This window comes from Rhagoletis zephyria, unplaced genomic scaffold, assembly GCF_001687245.7.
Source record: "Rhagoletis zephyria isolate East Lansing unplaced genomic scaffold, Rhagoletis_zephyria_1.1 Rzeph_scaffold_00133, whole genome shotgun sequence".
NCBI lineage: Eukaryota > Metazoa > Arthropoda > Insecta > Diptera > Tephritidae > Rhagoletis > Rhagoletis zephyria.
The window spans coordinates 158,374-179,891 of record NW_016157217.1 but is presented as its reverse complement, the minus strand read 5'-3'; the positions used below and the strand labels follow the sequence as shown (position 1 = coordinate 179,891).

Sequence of the window (21,518 nt, the reverse complement as noted above, 5' to 3'; positions counted from 1 at the left end):
TATGTTTCTGCCGCACACTTTAGTGGGAAAACGGATCGTCAAAGTATCCGGAAATGGAATCAGTAAACGGACAAAAATACGCACCTCATTCACTTTTTTGTCCTTTTCCGCATCGGTTTTCGCATTTTTTGCTGGCTGGGTATAAACATCTGTACATACATATATGCACATGTTTGCGTTTGAAGTTGTATGCATTTCAGTTTAAATCTTATTTGCGAACATATTTAAAAAAACCAATTGGATTTTACTGCCGGCAAGCATACATATTTGTGAGCATAATTTTCGTATGGAATGCGCGCAAATGAAAATATGAATAATATTAAAATAAAATTAAAATAATATGAAAGCTTTCAGTACATTAACTTTCAGAACCCCAATAACAAATATCAAATTTAGAAATGTTAACATCAAAAACATTGACTTTTCCTTTTGATAATCCAAAATTTCTTGGAAGCATTTAAATTGCGGTTTATTTTCGCACGATTAAATTATTGTTAAATCTTCAGATAAACAATGCGTTTCCGCTTCATTTCTACATGCATACATACGTACATGAATTGTATTTATCTATAATTCTGAATCTTTAGTACGTGCATTTATTCGTATGAGCATACAATGTTTATAATTTTACACAAATTTATAAATTCCAAGAACACTCTCTTTGATTAAAATATGCAGTTGAATATGTCTTAATATTTAAAGCCTATGATTTAATTAAGGCTGACATTCTTCTGCTATTGTCGGGTGCATTTCCATTTTCTTTCCATAAGTATTTTTAATCAAATGAAACGGATATTTTTCAAGGTACCACAAATGTTTAAACTTTATTCTGATTGCTTTAAATTGGTATCATGTGATACACATATTTCTGCACAATGAATTACAGGATTAAATTTTGATATTATCACAAATAATTTCAAAAGTCGTAAATTGAATTAATTAATGTGTTTAACGTTTAATAATAACACGGACATTCTTAGGAAAAATAAAATTTTTTGAAACCGAATATCTAAAATATTTACAAAAAATAATCTTGTAAATTGTAGGTCGCTGAAACTGAATTCAGAGTTGCTCTACCACATTAAGTGCAGCACAGTGTTTTATTGTATGAAAAAAAGGAGAACGAATGCAATATCTCAATCTCTAAAATTACCTACAAATATAGAAGATTGTAAATTGTTATTTTTTTTGTCTGAAACCAGTCTGTAATGTGCTTTTTAAAAAGTTTTAAATACATACATTTGTTGTTCTTGTGTCAAGAAATTTATTACTATGGTTACAAAAACCAAAAAACGCAATTTTTTTTTCAAAGTTCTTCGCAGGCTGTTTCTGTGCCAGTGTATATGCCATTCAAACGATTCAATAGGCGAGACTGTGATACAATAGGTGAGTTTGCTCAGCTGCCGCTCTTCGTATGCGAGTGAAACACACATGTGCTCAGAGAGCGCTTATTGAACCACTGTTCTATGATTCAAAACTTTAACTTTTGAAGGTCGACTTTGCGATAAAGGTATTTTTCGATCAGATATATAAAATTCTTTCAAAATTACAAGTTATCGTATTTTTTTTTACCTAAAACAGCTTGTAAATAATTTAATTACTGCTATCGAGCAATAAAAGTTATGACAACACTTTTAAAGTTTTCTAATGAGTTTTATTTCTGTAAAAAGAACATAAAGGTGAAAGCTCAATTCAAATAATTATGATAAAAAAACTTTACAGTTCGATCCTAAAAACCTTTAATTTATTAAAAAAAAAAACTCAGTTAAGGCATCATGCATATTTGAATCATGATTCAATAATAAAATGTTTGCTCAAAAAACAGTTCTGTCGCTCCCTCTTGACAAAATCGGCCCCCTTAGCAAGCCACTGTATGTGGGTTCGTGTGTGTGTGCAAAGCTTTTGTAGTGGAGCTAAGGGAGTGTCAAAACTCTAATGTCACTAACGAGCAAACCTTTAATTATTGAATCATGTATTTGAATGACGTAACGTAAAAATTGATGGAAGTTTCCATGCCTGACCACGTCCTACAAATATGAATGATGACCGTTCGAACGTCTTACCGCTTCAATTTCTGCTGAAAAATTACCGAAATGCATTTCATATATCCTTGTTTTTATAAATCAGTTATAAAATCACAAGAAAGATTTTCAACATTTTATTCAAACTTGCCTGGCCTACAGATACTATTTGAGGGTCATTCACTGGTAGCATGTAACCGTCGTTCAAATTTGAATGACGCGGCACGTAATGTGTTAACAAAAAAAAACATATCGAATTAGTAGAAGACATAGAACCAAAGAATCGCTCCGTCGCTCCGACTAATGTTTACTCTCCTAGGGTTCTGGTCGAGAAAGCAGAACAGCGGGGAAGCAAATGGTGAGAGGATTTCATCACGTCATTTTCAATACTGCGACAAGTACCTTTAATGAGAGCTTTGGATTTTTTTTTTAGTTTTAGATATTTAGACAGCCTCCGGCAAACTTGTGAACACAAGAACGTAGATAGAGGCCGTGCACTCCTAATCCTTTACATATCCTCTATAAAGAGTGAGGATTTTTTGTTACAAGTCTGAGTAATTAATTTCCGGCCAGAGCACTTGCCCACATCAATAAATGTGACAAGCAGTAAATCGAAGAGTGAATAAAAGATATGGACTGTAAAGAGCAGTAAAAAAATTATCAATTCACACATGCAAGAATTTTAAATTTTTTATTCTTCCTTCAACTATTACACGCGATATTGTCATAAATGAAGAATAGATGTGAGGTCAAGCGGTGAAGTTTGAAGGAAATTCGAAATAAGTAGAAATGCAAATGAAGCTGAATTGCAAAAATTTTCAAGTAAACCAAAACTCGGAGAGTAGGAGCGGGCAAAACATAAAATAGGAAGCAAAGTGAACACATGCAGGCATGGTTTGTTTAAGGAAGAATGAATTTAGGCACGCATGTACATATGTGAGCATGTATACATACGTACACATATATTTACATATATATATAACAATATTGTTTCCAATGCGAATGAATTTCGTATAGGAAATATTCATGTGAACAACAGAGTGATGTGAGAATCTCAACTGATTGGGTCACTGGAGAACCGATTGCAATACTTATAAATTATACATAGAGAGATTTGTTTGTTGGCCGGAAGGACAATACGATTATATATATGTACATATGTATGTTTGTATGCATCCTGTGACCACATGCCTGCATATGTAACTGAAGCAAGTGAGCGCAACTCAAGTGGAATGGCACAGAGTTCGAGTGCAAGCAATATTCTACATCCAGTTCCACAATCCGAAAAGGCATTAATATACTTATACATATGTATGTATGTATGTATGTATGCTTGTATGGCCTTTTGTCTTGTACCCAATTGTGTGTAGGTTAGTAATTGCGATTTGTGATTTGTTTTCTTGGTAGAAAATTTACGTATCCAATGGGTCTTTCTTTAGGAGAAAACGCACACACACACACACACACTTAAAAACACCAGCAAACGCGTTTACAAATACAATTCCCTGTTGTACATACAAATATAACTTTAAAACACATTCGGCGCATAACCCCGAAAGGTGAATAATTTGTAGCATATTTTGGGGCTGAAGACGAAAAATGCCAGCGGCAAACAGTGGATAAGAAGACCAACCAACCAATGTTATTTGAAAGTTTAAAATAATAAACTTATTTAATCTAGATACTTTAAGGTATGCAAAAGCAAAATATTATGACATTTTAAACACTTTTCTGTGTGCATAACAAATTCAGAATGCATAAAATCTGAAAAAGCGTTTGTAAGCCTTAATTATAAATTTTGTGTATCAATTTATTAATAAATTCTAGAACTACAGATCTATCTCTTGAATTTGTTTAGATTATGAATGAGTTCAAGAAAAAGTACTGTAACAAAAACGGTTGACAATTATTTTTTATCTTAAAACACATTTGATTTGATAAAAATAACATATTTAAGTTAAGTACACTGTTCTGATTACCGCCACTGCTAGCCACAGCTGTTAAAAAAAAAAAACAAATATAATGCACTCTTGTATAATTAAAGATATCTACATACATTAATAAAAATCGGCGGATATTTTCCGCTTTTTGTACTTAATTGTTAAATTTCGAAAAAAACGCGTGTGGGGCTATGAATATGTACGATACACGGCGTATGAGCAACCTTCGTCTCTGGTTATATTTCATGCAAATAAATAAAACTAGGAGTCTCATATAAATTGTGAGATTTCCTTTAAAATGCCATTCAAACGTAAGTGCATATTTTTCTAAACTTTTTTGTTTTTACTTAATTATTGCGGCCGCTGTGGTGTAGTGGTAAGCAGTGCGCGCTCCCACTCCGCAGCACCTGGGTTCAAACCCTGGTCAAAGCAACATCGCAAAAAATATAGAAAAAAGGTTTTTCTTAACAGCGGTCGTCCATCGGTAGGCAATGGCAAACCTCCGAGTGCATTTCTGCCATGAAGAACAGCTTCTCACAAAAATACAATCGCCGTTCGGAGTCGGCGTAAAACTGTAGGTCCCTCCGCTTTGTGTGATAACATCAAGGCGCACGCCACAAGTCGGAGGAGAAGCTCAGCCAAACACATATACATATATGTAAGCGTCAATCTATTATTATTATTTTTGCAAATATTTTTGTATATTTTACAATACATAAATGCATGTTGTTTTTGCACTGTTTTGCTTTGTTTGATTTACAACTATTTATATTTTCATTTTTGACAAAAAAAATTATCTATAAATTTTTCCAAAAATTTCATCGAACCACTCTATTTAAACCGTTAATATTTCTATTTAAACAAGATGGTAGCTATGATGAAGATTACACAGGAATTAATAAAGCATGGAAATTAAGAAATTAGTTTTGTCCCTTTTGACAAAAATAACCTTATTGCATACTGCATGTGTGGTAGGCAAATAACAGGATAAATTTTAAAAGGATTCTTAAAATCCATGTATCAATTTTTGGGCAAAATAAATTAATTTTTAAACATTACTTTTTGACATAAAAGCCCCCACTTAAAATTCTTCAATCAAATACGTATTTTATTTCTTTAAATAACATAAATTTAATAATAAAAAATGTAGCCTTAGTTGATAGATAGGCAAGACTAGTCTAAGACATGTTAGTGTCGAAGCTTGTTCAAACACCTTCCATTTGAAACCCTTATTGTGTTATTGTCATATTAAATAAGCATAAACTTTTTTAATAAACGTACATAATTGTAACTTTTTAGAAAGGTGGCAACTTAACTCCAAAATATTATTTTTAATCTCTTCGAACGGGTTTTTTTTAGTATAGAAATTGAAGTATGCTGTGGAGCCTTTGAAGCAACCCTATTTTTGTAATTTTTTTTTTAGAAAATTTGTACAGAAAATATGAACTAGAATGGGGAAAAATAGAACAAATCTCTTGAATTGTTAATACGTTTAAAGCAGTAAAAACATCAAAAAATCCAAAATACGCGCCTTGTCGGATTTTTTATAATTTTTGGGCAACTGGTACTTTTCGATATGCCAGATTTTGTTATCTTGGATAATAAGTTATACCATAAAAATATTTTTTTTCAGATTGTTTTTACGTTTAAATAGTCAAGCAACAATTCTTGCCACTTTTTCAGTCTGCTGGCCCACCGTGCAGCAGCCCAAATCACATCGGGTCGGATAATGAAATAAATATGTAAATGATGAGAAGTAACAATTTTGCGGGCAGTAAAAACACACACACACATGCATGTATATAAATATGTAAACATGTACACATGACCATATGCAAGTAAATACTACACTTGTGAGTTGACATTTGTTGGCCAATTGGATTGTGCAGATGTGCAAAATGCCCATAAAACCAGGAACATGTTTAGATTTCATTTGACCACATGTTGAAAAAGTCAGCTCTGTAAGAATTGACTCGGCAGTGATTTAAAACAGAAGCACAAAAGACATTTTTTACTGTCGAAACTGCTGGTTAAAACAAGTTCATGAACGACGCGTCCAAAGCAGATGGCGGCCATAAACTTTAGCACAATTGCGTGTGCTATTACTTATGTTAAGAAAACATGCTGAGGGATATTTGAAGCAGTAGCTTGCGCTAGGATTTTCAACACTTATAAACATTTTTTCCCCTAACTCAGAAGCATTTTTTTGATTAGTTAAGACATATAATGCAACTTAATTTTTTCATCTAATCACTTCCTACTCTGACTCATGATGGTGTGCTACTTTTAGCTCCGACAACGCTTCAGTTCACAATGCGCTTAAATGTTAAATGATAATGACAGCTCGGCGCAGTGTAGTGAATTGCGAACGTAAATCCATATATACATACAACCACTCATAAAGACTGGGTTATATGCAACCATTCTCAACGAATCGAACAAAGCTGCGAAAAGTACAAAGACTTATGACTTAAGTAGCGGAGTAAGTATTAATGGCATATAAAGTAATAATGAAAAGAAGTACTAGCACCGTTGTCATGTGCTTTTTCGACGATTAAATGCATTTCATTGCAATGCCTTAGTATGCATTTTTTGTTGGATAGCAGTAAAATTTTAGTTTAAAATCTTATTCGCACAAAAATATTTAGTCCACTGGTTGGAAGGAAAGCGATGTGGCACTTCATCATGTACACATAATGAGTCAATGGCACAAAGAAGTCAGAAGCTTGGTTTTAGTGTACTCTGACATTGCCAAATTAAAGTACGTTTTATATGTACTAGTTAAAACGGTGTTCGAAATTTAAAATTAAGTGAATTTGATTTTAAGTTTAAACAACTTGCTGTCAATAATTACGGATATTTGAAAGAAGTGAAGCCTGAAACTATACTACGGATTTATTTAATGTATGGCATTAACAATAACAACCACGCTGTCAAGTTTAAATAGCGACGAATCAGTTGCACTTGATGGCTATAGGTTGAATGATAAAATTGATTAGCAACAAGAGTTTACCTGGTGTGCACAGGTCAGTGGTAAGCGCTTCCGTGGTGTGGTGATCTCCGAAATAGCTGCTATAACTCCTACCGCTTAAACTATATTGTTTGTCCATTTTTCCTAATAAACAAATCGTGGTACAAAGCTCTGCAATACTAATGAAAAAAATAAATATAATTTAAATACAGTTAGGTGACATTTTTTCCCCGGGGCTTACTCGCTGACGTGCGGCCAGCTGAAGATAGTAAATATATTGAAAAATAGTTTCTTGGCTCATTTTGAGTTAATCAGACCGATTCTGAACAGAAACTCCTTGGGAGTTTTCTATCTTTCCACTTTCCTCCTATCATGAATAAAAATTCCCAGAGGATTTTTTTTTATTAAATGGCGCAGTTGAGCTGTCAAAAAATTGCCTAGCAGCTTTTTCGAAGTTCGAATTTCCTCCTCGCGAGTTTTTGGGGAAAATGCTACTCCCTGGGAGTTAATTATTGGAGGACTTCTTTCTCGGCAGAAACAAATTCCCGGAGAAAAAAATCCCCAGGAATATTAAGAATTAAGAGCAAACCTAAGATATGATTAGCTTTAGAGGTTTTGAATTCCCCATAAATTTATATTTAATCTTGAAACCCCCACAACGATTTTAGTGCGGTACACAGTCTATTTTTGTATTAGGTAACTAGCAAACTCGGTGAACTTCGTCCCGCCCAAAATGAACTTTTTTTTATTGAAACTTTTTGGTCCATCATTTTCACCAACAATTCACGTTTACGATTTTCATTGGCACATTCATCTGCTAAGAATATTGTTTTGGTTGTCATATGCCGCTTTAAAAAACCTAACAGAAGTGTTATGTCCACGAAGAAGTTCTTGAAATTCTCCAATTGTGCAGCATCTCATAGCACGGTTATTTGCAAAATGAAATAAATTTTAAGACCCTTTCCTCTTCACTCCCTAGCTGCAAAAATTATCTGATTCTATAGTGAATCTGAGCTAGAAGCTTTATAGTATAGTTGGTAGCAATTTCAAAATGGGTGCGTATCATTGTCCTACAGAAATGCGATATACATATACTTATTTCAAACGAAATAATAATATTGGCAAATCACATCCATTGGGCCAATCGTAACACAAGAGAGTTCGATATATTCAATGGTGCTAAAGGTCGATTTAATCTGACATTCATGGCACCTTGGCGAATTTTAGTAATATCTCAACCACAGCGCCAACTGGCGGGTTAATTTGTCAAACACAAAAAAATTCATTAAAATTCGGACACCCACTAAGAGGAGGATTTCACTCACAAACACACCTACAGAAGAATTATAAATACATATGAAGATAGCTAAAAGTCGATACGTTTGTAGGCCCCACGTCCCTATTCAAATAGCCCCATTTTTTCCAGGAATATGGGCTTGATTCCATATAAATACATATATCCATACGAAGTTCCAGTACTGTACCATGAACCCTTCCAGAGATATGCAGAATGAAAAATTCGCCCTTATATAACGAAATTTTTTTTAGCCTGTAACCATCCTTGGGACGTGTGTGGCAGGTGTTCGAAATTAAAAAAAATCGCTTCAGCATTTCTCGAGCTTTGCTAACACAAAAAATGGCTTTAAAATATTTATTAGTACGGCTAAATTAAAAAACTATTTTTTTTTCCACAGCTACAAATTTCTATTATTCAAATTATCTGCTCAAAATGGTCTCGATTTGCAATAATACGAGCGAGGACAAGCTCGGCGAAACATTAACATTCATTTTATATAAGCGCCAAATTATTATTATTCATAGTCTACTTTTAGAACGAAATACAAATCGCATTTAATATCCTGTTATATTTTCTACAATGCTAAATATCTGATCTAATTTATCACCGAAACGTAATGCTCGTCGGGGACTTGTAGGACGCATTTACAAACATTCCTCCCAAATGCACTAAAAAAATGCAAACATTTCCGCCTTGATCATTTCAGAGGCGGCTGTCTGTCACCTGCCTGCAGCAGAACCACCTACGGGCCAATAATTGGACCAAATTTGCTCCTCTACGAATGAATTATAGAAGTTTAGATTTGCTCAGTGCTACCGTTAGTTTAGCTAGACGATAACATTGTAATGCAAAATTATAGCCTTGCAACGATTTATAGCTATTTTTTCTTTTAAGGCGTATCACATAATTGAGATACCATTGATCACGGATCTGAATAGGTTCGTCTGTTGGTGTGGTGGCCAAATATATTTAGGCTTACGATCAAATACAAGCTCTGGCTAACTCTAACTCATCTTTGAATACTCCATCTGTTTGGCGGCCAAATTGAACGAGGTAGGCTAATTTGTTATAGCCTACGCGCGGTACTTCAATTGAAAAAGTCACGAAATTTTTTTTCCATTGGGTTTCAAGCAGGTTTAAGTTTTTTTTTGAAAAAAAAGTGTTAAGTATGTTCGACAATAACGCTAATTAAAGTTAAGACTCAGCGCATCAATCAACCGAACTAAACATACAAAGCTTTTCTAGGCACTTACCGATTCAATGGCTTTCTCCAAACGGAATATCTCTTCCTGCAAGAGATGTAGAGTTCCTGTTTTGCCGCGATGCCTTGCAAATGCTGCAGCACAGGCGCTATGAATGCTATTTACCCAGTTTTCCAATTCAACCTGAAATTAAAAATTATTTACTTATGTGAGTGTATTGCGAATACATATTACAATTTTATATTAGTTGTGCTTTAGTGTGAGAGCTAGGCGAATTCATACAAGTGGTGTTCTTTCATCAGCTGTGAATGTTGTTGGATTGTAAGTGAGTGCAAAGCAACCGTATTTGTATCCTTTTTCCTCAGGAAAGAAGAACTGAAATTTGGCGATAGCCCCTAAATGAAAAACATGTAATTTTTGTATTTGTAGAATCGATATCACCCTATGTGAGTTCGCCTTGTGTTAGGGTTTATATTAAGTATTAAAAAACCACCACGACGTCGGTGTCCAAAAATATTTTAATACTTTAGTATATGCAGCATTGCATTGTTTCGTGCACCTAAAATTATTGTGAATCCCTTTAAATATTTTTCATCAAATTTAATATTGAAATAAAAAATTATGCGACTCAGAAGGCTGTATTTACATACCTATGCTTTGTTTCACTGTTGGGCTCAATATTAAAGTACAAGAAGCTACTATATGAGCAAATCTCACGAGTTGTTTTTTTTAGTGTCACTCCCTACTCTCACCAGAAAAAGAGGCTAAAGCATTCTTCTTGTATTTATTTCAAACAATAGAGTTCCAGACACAATCAGAATCAAAAATAAATCAAGTATTTGAAAATTTTAAGCCTTAAAAGGTTTATTTAGGCGAAAAAGTACCGAAATTGCTCACATTTTCATTGTCACTCGAAAATAACATATTCTTTTTTTTTACTAACACTGGGAAGTTTTCAGTTAGAACGTTCATGTTGGAGGCAACGAAAATTGACATCACATGAAACATACCGCTGAAGTTTCAAGAGCGTGCCACCAAATTAATAAGAAATCGTAGCATGTAGAAAATTTGTCGCAACTATTTTGTAATTTTTGATATTTAAGGATTTTTTCATTTTAAAAGTTTAAGTTACTTCAAAATGTTAACATTTAACGGTGAAAATGTTCTTACCAAAACGAACCAATCTATAGAACTAAAACTAGTGTTCCACCAAAAGAAAAAAAAAACGATATTGATTATAAGATGATGATGATCAGCGAAACAAAATTTCAATTTTACAATTTGTATTGGGACACTCGAAACTCATTCCAAAATTATTATGTGCATGAATAAATTAATATATGTATGTATGTAACGGGTGATTTTTTTGAGGTTAGGATTTTCATGGATTAGTATTTGACAGATCACGTGGGATTTCAGACATGGTGTCAAAGAGAAAGATGCTCAGTATGCTTTGACATTTCATCATGAATAGACTTACTAACGAGCAACGCTTGCAAATCATTGAATTTTATTACCAAAATCAGTGTTCGGTTCGAAATGTGTTTCGCAAACCCAATTGCTGCGAACGGCGACGAATCGACATTTCACGGTCTTCAGCAACACTCTCAGAAACAGACGCAATATTCTCTTCTGTACGCACTGTACGCATTCGTGTGGTTGGTTTAATGTCCAATAAAGTAAACTGAGTGCGAAACTTGGTCACAATCGCATTAATTGTTTGCTCACTTGGTCGATTATGTAGACCATAAATCGGACGTAAAGCGAACCGAACACTGATTTTGGTAATAAAATTCAATGATTTGCAAGCGTTGCTCGTTAGTAAGTCTATTCATGATGAAATGTCAAAGCATACTGAGCATCTTTCTCTTTGACACCATGTCTGAAATCCCACGTGATCTGTCAAATACTAATGCATGAAAATCCTAACCTCAAAAAAATCACCCGTTATATATTCGTCAAAAAGACTGTAGAAAAGTATTTTACGCCAATATTTAATTATTTTTAAATAAAATGACTTTTAAGTTAAGGTCTGTGAGTAAGCTTACTGTAAGTTAGCTTACTGTGTATGGTGCTACGGGGCGTATACGTTGCATGCATATCTACGGGTATATGGGCACGAGTTGTTATATCTACTTTTTAGTATATCTTTTTTAAGTTTTCATTTAAATACAATTTTGCGACGGAATCTTGTTATTTATACAAAACTGAAGATATTGCATTGTCTGATATAAGTGTGCCACCATTTTCGACCAAAAAAAAAAACTTTTTATCGAAAAATTCAACAACTCGTTATATTTGCTCAGAGACAAAAATTTAATATCTTCACTTCAGGTTAATATTGCCAAGAAGCAATTAGTTAAATATTAAACCAACACATGCTTGCAGGTTTTCCAACATAAAACGACCACCGACTGGGGATATATTCTCGATAAAACTTTGCCTCCATCGCATGTGCACGAAAATCGCTTGCGGCATCAAAAATAAGTCACGCGAAATTACCAAAAGCAGTGTAAAAGACAAAAGTTGTGCAAACTCTTTACCGTGCAGCGTGGCGCACAGTGGAAACGCCCCGGGCAATGCATATGAATATTCACCTACATACACATGTACATAAGCATGCTATATACTTAAACACACACACATAAACACACGTATCACCATATAGAAAAGCACGTTTAATGCGCTGAGATACACACTGTAAAGTTGGGCAATTTTTTTTTTTCGCCGAAGTGCGTTAAGCAAGGACATTTTAGAAGCTCTTAATAATGCACCAATGCTCAGCTGGGAACACGTTTCGATGTACGACGGAGTGTTTGTGCGTTGGCTGCTGGCTGACTGTAGGCGATGACCGCATTCATAATTAATACTTACAGCGCATGCATTCTGAAAGGGGAGGCTTTTCACACACCCAACGACACAGATGCACATGTGCACATGGGAGCAGAGTAGTGACTAACGTCTAATTGTGCGAAGCACCCTAATAAACAAACCTACATACATACATACATACGTTTTAAGTAGTTTATAAGCTCATGCCCTCACATTTAGTTTTGACGTTTTGGAGTGCGCGTTGCACGGCTGGGTAGAGGACGAACGGCAAAAGGCCGTGTTTATGGTTGCTAAGGCATAGTCAATGCTTTCGAAAGGTCATTTTTCAATTGCGTGCAAAATTAAGTACCCAGTCGAGACCGAGCGCGGTGCACTCACTTTAAAATGCACTGCATTCGACACTTGCAATGCCAGGCATTGTATGCACACCTACATATGTACATGCATGCATGCATATACTTATGTTGAGTAAATATTCCGAGATGGCATATGAAAGCGCATAAAATTGAACTAACAAAACCAAATGTCCGCGAGCAATGAACTTCTATGGCATTCGTTTTTTTGTCTACTACTGCCTGCAGCCACTTGCAATGCAAACAACTTTTCTATTCATTGCCTTGGCATATGTATGTATACATTTGTAAGTATTTATGTATGGACATACATACATAGTATTTAGATGTGAGATATGCACTGCCCACTACATATGTATGTATGTCGGATGCATACATAGATACCTACAGGCTTTAGGCATATTTCGGCGCTTTTCCACAGCTTATATGCCCTATGTATTTAGAGAATTGTTTGTGTAGCGATCGACCGGGTATTCGATATGCTGGGTAAGCGCAATAAGCGTTAATGGAAATTTACTGAATCAATACGCATTTATTTGATTTTGTTACAGGTTGTTCTGAAATATATTTCCAGCATTCTTTCCTTAACTTTACTCTCGAGCAGACTTACCAGAAAAATTTTGGATAAAATCTGTCACATGAAAATAAAGTCTCCCAAATCGCGCAAACGGTTGGAATTCGTTATATTTAGATGACTCGGATTGTCGACTAGTTGGGGGTGGCACCGCCCACTTATATGACTAAACTACTCGATCGATCTCGACCAAATTCGGTACATACATTGTGATTAGCCTCCTTAAGTATCGCTTCCAAAATTTTGAAATCGGACAAGTAGTCTTATATATCATATTAGTGGGCGGACCATTTTCCTAAAATTTCTTGAAAAACTACCTTTTTGCTATAGAGCGATTGTATTTGTCAATTCTGAATAAATATTGATGAACTCCTTAGCCGCACTGCTCAAAAAATCTAAAATTCCAGTATATACACACATATAAATTCAGGGCCGTATTTAAGAAAAGTCGCCTAAATTCGACAATTTTTATGCGATTGCAATAAATGAGGTATAAGTTTATTTGAAAATAGGCTTAATTGTAGATACTACTCCATGTTTTGAAATTGTAGAAATTATCGATGGTCAAAATTTAAAAAATTAAGAGAAATATGGGTCCTTTTTTAATTTACCCGATAAAAAAACCCAAAAACAAGCCTAGTCCGACAATGGATTATTATATACCATTTTAAAGGCCTATATAACCTCTTCTCGGATCATATTCGACCTTTGAAATCAAAAAATCATAAATCTTCGAAATCGTATTTTCTGATCGAAATCAACAGGTCGCGTCCTCTAAATGACCTCTAAAAGATCTATAAAAATAGGCAATAATATTTCTCATAAAAACTAATAAAATTACGGGGTACGGTCTTGAAATTTCCAAAAAAAGCATTTTCGATTGGCACCCTAATATGTATGTATATTTAAATACATAAACACATACGATTTTCATTAAGGCAGTTGTGGTCAAATACTACGAGTATAAAACAAAATTGAAAAAGTGGTTTAAGAGACTTTGATATTAGCTAAGTTACCATTAAAGCGTTCGTTATAAATTTAAACTCGCTTCGCCTTTACAACCAAATTTGATGCCAGACACTTACTTATACGAGCAAAATAGATCGTTCGGATTCATAAGTGCATTGAAATGCTGATTTTATTCAAATCAAATGCAAATACATACATACATACATAGTATATTAATGTCCATACACACGCATATCAGCCCACTAGCTCTTAAGGTTGAGCATTACCCAAAATTGCGCTACCGAAAGCGAAATACTTTCAGCATGCATATAAAGTAACTACTATATATACATATACACATTTATCTATGTGTTTGCAGTTATATGTAAGTATTATACGTGCGTAATTTTATGTGTACAAATGTATTGATGTTTTATCTATAGATATATTGGTAGACGATTCGCTTGCAAATTGGGAAAATCGAAATATTGGCATGCACCGAGAACTGCACGTAGCAGATTCGACTAAATTGTGTATAAACGCTGCTTAAAAGTACTCAAATCTCGCTGAATTCTCGCCTTATTTTTTATTTTTTTTTTGAATTCGTTCGTGTACTACAATGTATGCAACATTGGCGGACCCAAAGGGAGGGGGTGGCTGGATGGCTTCGGGGATTTGGTGTTTCAACCCCAACCTCATATCTTGACCGTAAAAGAGACTTATCTCCCACTATATAAAGAATTGCAGACAAATTTGTTGAAAAATCGAGTAAAGTAGTTATGAAACTGTAACAATTTCCTGGAATTAATGTATCTACTTTTTATGTAACAAAGTACTCGTGGGTAGTAGCTAGAATAGCGCAAGGCGCGCCGGCGGAGTGCCTACTTATAATGAAATAAAAAATATATTTTTTTGTTGTAATTCACATACAAACTCGCAAATTTATTGAGGCGATTAAGTTAGTAGAAATAAATTTTTGTAAGAATGATTTGTCTGAATGGTGTTATGCAAAAGCTGGTGAATTATGAAATTAGGTTACGGCGCAATATGGGAAAAGCTGCATTTGTTTAAACTAATGAAACTAATTGGAATAAAACAATCCATTTTTTTTGCAAATAAAGTTTTAGTTATGTCGAGTTAAGGAAAAAAAAGAATCTCAGCATTCCTTATTTTAACGGTTGAAATAAGGAAAAGGGGTTGAGCATGGTCAAAAAACTTGAACGGAGATTAAGGAAAAATTTACTAGGATGCCATTAATCCATAAATTAGGGGTGGAAATAAGGTTTTCAAAATAAATGTACCTACATATCATAGCTACCATGTCAACCTAACGAATGTGCAAAAATTCTTTTTTTTTTTTAATTTTCCATACCGTGCGCATGTAAATCGTAAAATTTCTAGTCTTCTTGGAGGCAGAGGATACCTTCTTTAACAAAGTGTCGAATCCCAAACTTTTCCTAATGTCAACAACATTTTTAAAACAGTTTTTGTGCTCTCCTGAAAAGTCCCCATTTTCACATTCGATAGTTTGACATGGTAGCGGCGATATGTATATCGATCCCACGCCACCCACCGGCTAAATTTTATGTGGAGTTATTGCCTTCAACGGTGGTAATATAAAGAATGTTGGCATTTGTTTAATTTTTTCTTTAAAAGACATATCTCGAACTTTATTTAAAAGAAATTGTTAAGTTACATTTTGTTAACAAAAAAATTCAATTTAGCCCATTGTGCTTCTGATCTGTAAAGACAGGTCCAACGCTTACCATGTTTTTCATTCGAATACTACAATGCGAATTCTAAGATATAATGCGAGATCAAAAGTTACGAGCACCATAAGAAAATATAGTAAAGGCTAGAGTAATATTTGAGTTTGAATATTAAATTTAACAACAATTTGAAATTCATGTCGAAGGTGCAAATCTATACATACAATTAAATTGTAACAGGCCGATGTCTGTACACTACGGATATTAAAGAAACTTAATATGGGGATCTTTGTTAGAGCTATAGAAGCCAAATTAACAATTTTTAGAATTTCTGTCTGTGGGCCGTATGTTTGTACGCGCATCACTCGAAAAGTAATGCATGAAATTGATTGCAGTTTTCACTAATGTATTGCTGGAGGTCTAACTTGAAATATAGAAAAAAGGAGAGTTGCCACCTGTTTGAAAATTGCAGTTTAAGTAAATTGATAAGATACTGTAAATATTGCAATATGGCCGTCAAAAAAAAGAGGTTTAAGAAGACTTACAGCCAAAGATATTTTTGTGGAGGTTGCCACATGTTTGAGAATTTTAATATAATTTAATTGGTGAGATAAATTAAATATTGCAATATGGGTATCAAACTAAGAGGTTGGGGAAAGGAATTTCGAGATGTTCGACACTATTTCGGGTGAATGGACTAGTTCGGAGTTTTTTGGAATTTTCTATAATTTCGATTTTCTCACGACCATATTCGGTTTTTTGTGAACTATTTCGGACCGTTGGAACTACTTTGGAATTTTCGGGACTATTTCGTAATTTTCAGAATTTTAAAGATTCTCGGGAATAGGTTGGAATTTTTGTGACTATTTTGGATAGGCTATTCGGAAGTAAAATTCGCTGAGCTCAGATGAAGTGGCCTCAAGTGAGTTGGGGAGTGTTCAGAAGAGGTGAATTGAGTTGAGTTGAGAAGAGGTCAGTTGACGTGAGTTGAGTTGAGAAGAGATCAGTTGACGTGAGTTGAGATGATTTGAATTGAAATGAGTTTAAGTGTGTTGAGTTGAGGCGAGTAAGGTACTGTAAAGTATTTAGATGGATATATAGCTGTTTTTGCGACGACTTTTTGATTTTAATCAAGCAATCCTTTTTAATACCGGCTCGAGGTCAGGGTGTTTATTGTATTAAAACAAATAAAAATAAGTTCTTTTCCCAATATATTTCAATCTCCTCCGGAGATCGTCTTCCTGATCGACACCTGAGTGGAAGAGCGACCTATCGCATCAGCCGGTTCGAAAACGCTCTATCTCAGAAAACTTTTCGAGAACGCCCTTTTTCAGAATTTGGTTGAAGATCGCCCTGCCTCAGCTGCCGATTCAAAAAAGCTCTCACCACATTATCAATACATTTTCATTTGAGATAGGGCGTTTTTGAATCGGCAGCTGAGATAGGATCTTCAACCAAATTCTGAAATGGGCGTTTTTGGAAAGTTCTCTAAGGTAAGGCGTTTTCGAACTGGCTGATGAGATAGGTCGATCCTCCACTCAGGTGTCGATATGCAAGTAAATAATAACAACAGAACAAGTTTCGACCGGCTGAAAAACGCTTTTTTTTTTGCAAAAAAGGATGTGAATTTCCATACTTATTACACCCAGCAACAAAAACCAAAAAATTTCAAAACTCACTAAACAATCTCTGACGTCAGGATTTTTTTTCAAAGGACTTTGAAATTTCAAGGATATGATGAATTAAAACAATTCAGTAAAAGAGAACATTTTTGTAGAATTGAGAAACGTTAAATTTGTTGGTGCCCAACGACGAATAGGTATTTAAAGTATCCTTTTTAATTTTTTGGTTGCCTAAACTAGGAAAGTTGAAAGGAAAATTTCAAAAACTTTTTCCTTACCAAAAATTTTATTAATTTTTTTTCAGTTTAGCATAGCTATTTCTATCCGAAAAATATGTTTTCACTTAATAGCCAAAAATGCTTGAGATATATATTCAAAAGGAAGCGGGAAACCTCCGAGACGGTTTTATTGGAAATCTTTTAATTATGCAAAAAATATTCGTAAAATATGCTACAAATGTCGACTATTGGGCACTTGAAGGTACTTGTATTTAGCGGGAAGCTTAAAATGTCGAAAATGTAAATAATTCTGATTTTATAGGAATATTACCCAATTTTATTTTGCATGATTTCACAGTATTGTATATATCGCACACCGTCTTCAAAAGAGTCACAACTCAAAATAATACGTTCGTCAGAAAATGCGAAAAACTCTTTCGTAGCACATGTTTTTTTTTTTTTTTTAATTACCTATGACAAAAACTTCCTCAAGCTTTTGCTGAAAGGTAAATAAAGGCGGTTTGTGTACATTTTTAGCGCATAATTTCAAAAATTCCAAATTTTGAGTTGTGACTCTTTTGAAGACGGTGTGCGATATATTCTAACAGTTCTAAGCTTTCATCAAGATTTTGCCTGATCGTCTTGATATAGCGCGGAAACACAAAACAATTTTTTATTATCATTTTAACATATTCCGTCTGACGGCATTCGAACCTGGGACTTCCTGCACACAACAAAAGTTAAATTCCCTAAAAATAATTTTTCGTTTCAAAAATTGCAAATCGCTAACATAGAAAACCAAAACGGTTTATTTTTGAAGAAATCATGTTACTTTTTTCTTAGTGTTCTATTATACTTGCATAAACGTATTTATTTATGTAAATGTGTTTGTAAAGATAAATACATTTAAAGAAGGTAGTATCTGTAGCGAAATTTCAGTATTTTTTCGCGAATGTCTTTAATTATATAAAACCCCTCCTCACCTACCAACAATATTTTCCTGGGTGCGCCCCTGATATGCAATATGTAGTTTTTTTCCTAAATCTCTGCAATGGAAATTGAATTCAAGTCATGTGACGATTTTGCTATTATGCTAGCATAGCTATTGGGTTTTTTCGCCTCGTTAGAGTGTGTGTGTACGGAGCGTTCGTAAACGTATTTCGCAGGGTCGCAAAGCAGTTGTAAAAGTACGTGCAGCTCGTGACTGCCAAACTGAAATGGCGGCAAATATTGTTGAAGGAATTCGGTGTTCACAAACATATGCACATATTAAAAAACATAAAAGCGAGGAAAATGTACATACAAGAACAAATGTATTTACAGAGTCAGTCGTCCGACTTAAAAGGACGCTTCAAATAAAGTAGTATTTAAAATGTAGTGGTATAAGAGGAGAGTTTACTGTTTTTTTTTTTTGGTCGGCATTTATCCAAAATGTGTATACTTTACATGAGTATACATTAACTATGCATACATTTCGGATATTTACGTTTTCAGAAATTTTCTGATTCAAGTGATCGATATTTCGGCACCTAAAGGTGAAAAAGTGCCAAGTCCATTTTTTTTAAATTATTCAGGAGAGACGAAAAATCGATGTAGTTTCACATTATATGTCATTCTGTATCGAAAACAAAATTTTGAAAAATGTAGACTTGGCACCTTTTCACCTTTAGGTAGTGATTTGTTAAATTTTTAATATAAAATTGTCGCATGTACTTATGTAGATTAATTGAGAACGGATGAGTCCAGAGCCCTACAATACAATACCCATGAGGGCGCCATTCACTAAAATGTATGAAAGTTGGCCAAATGACCGCTTTACTTCACTTGCTTGAAGCGCTCTAAAGTTTCGAAAAGGCGAAATCTCTATTCGACAGGTGCTCTATAGGCATTTGACAAAGTAGTATATTTCCGTGCTAAATGAATTGAAGCAAATTGCTGCATTTTTTAAACCAAAATTTTGTTTAGTTAAAAAAAAGTCGTGCAAAAATTTAAGCAACTGGAAGTATCTCACAGTTGTTCCTCTTCTCTGCCCCAACTGACGCCAAGTGAAGCCAAGTCCTGCTCCACCTGGTCTTTCCAATGCAGAAGAAGCCTTCCTCTACCTCCGTAACCAGCTTCGCGTTGAATACTTTCAGAGCTGGAGCGGTTCTGTCCATTCAAACAAAAATTTCTTCAATGAGATAATTTTCACATACCAAATTCAATGCTTGACTGCTGGGTATAAACGTTAGTAGGTACATAAAATCCTATGTCCGTGCTATGTTGTGTATGTGTATACATATGTACATATGTATTTCCGAATTTGAATTTTGAGTTGTGCGTCTTATGAAGTGCGTATGCGATATATATTTGCATACCTATATGAAAATCGCATTTATTTTACCATCACGCTAAAAATGTACATGCGCGTGCTTTGGAATTGTATTTTTTTTTTTACTAAACGTATTATGGTCTTTGATGTCGTTCGCTGAGGATTGTAGCTATGCTATTCCATTGTGGCATAAATAATAAATACATACATACATACTTACATTCATATGCCAGTATTTGGGTATTTGTTATGAAAGAAAGCTCTCAAAATAGTTTTGGTTAACTGAATGTGAAAGGAATTTTATAAATGAGTAATCTCCCTAAATAGATAGTAGATAACTTGTATTATGAAAAGTAGCAGGATTGCATATGTGGTGCTGCTTTGATGTTTCTATTTTGGTTTGAAGTAAAGCGTATATATACGTGTGTGAGTGTGTGTGTTGGAATCTATTTCAGCCACTTTATATTTGCACTACTCACCTGACAGGGCGCCTGGAAGAGATACGCATCACCGAATGCTGTACTCAAACAGAATATATAATCACGTTTGGGATGTTCCGGTATTGGTTGCATAATCGCACCATCAACAATAATTAAATGTTTTGGTGCCGCTTCGACGCTGCGTCCCTCACGTGAATCGCACGGATAGAAGAGTAGTGTGGTGCCTTTGAGGCAAACCCAATAGCCTTTCCAGCCGCGTTTGCGTGCTAATTCGATTTGATGCTTTTTGCGGAGTAGCCATTTTTTCACCGACAAGAAACTGAAATGAAATATGTTTTATTTTCAGTAAAATATACATACATATAGTTAGATATAAAGCTTATAAAATTAATTAGCTACGCACTAGTGGTACTATATATGAACTAGTGTCCTAATTCGAGATTAGAAGCAAGTTATCTTAATTAAAATGAGAAATATTTTTAAAACTAATGATATTGACAACTTTTTTTTGTAGTTTGTTAAAGATAATCGATCGGCGCACATGAGCGTGAATAACAAAACCAAACTTAGTTGTTAAAAATAAAAAATAAAATAAAAAAACATTTATAACAATTTTACGTTGTTGTTTTTGGATAATAAGGTGTATGTAAACATTTATTTATAAGCGTGCGAAATTGCATCCCGATATCTATTACAGTTAAGGGGAAATGAATTTTTAAATTTTGTCAAGCTCTAAAATATAAATGTCAATAGTGGTTTCTTTTTGAAAATTCAAAAAGAAGAGCAAAAATTAATTTTTTCGTTACATAAATTATTAATTTATTTGAATGAGTAAACATTTTCATTATCTATGGGAAACGAATTCGTTCATTTGGCTGCGTCCGCTGGTTTCGCAGTAGCGCATCCCTTTAAATATTGAAAATTATGGTTTTAAGAAAATGTTCGGACTCGACTCGAATCGGAGTAGATTTTACTTTGATTTTTGAAAAACTTTTGAAATCTGCTCCTGTACTCAACTTGACTTCAAACCTACTTCGTTTTTTCACTGACCCTAGGCCTGTGTTGTTACTAAATAATAAA

The 21,518-nt window shown here is 34.3% G+C and overlaps 1 protein-coding gene across 3 annotated transcripts in view; it reads right to left on the bottom strand.

Moving 5' to 3' along the window:
• sif (guanine nucleotide exchange factor still life) overlaps positions 1-21,518 on the bottom strand; it is a 376,406-nt gene that overhangs the window by 254,927 nt on the left and 99,961 nt on the right. For all 3 annotated transcript variants that reach the window (XM_017637645.1, XM_017637652.1, XM_017637660.1), the window contains exons 3-4: positions 20,478-20,757; positions 9,483-9,614 (exon numbers count right to left, since the gene is read on the bottom strand). In XM_017637645.1, the coding sequence (XP_017493134.1) occupies positions 9,483-9,614; positions 20,478-20,757 (412 nt within the window). The remainder of the gene's footprint in view (positions 1-9,482; positions 9,615-20,477; positions 20,758-21,518) is intronic.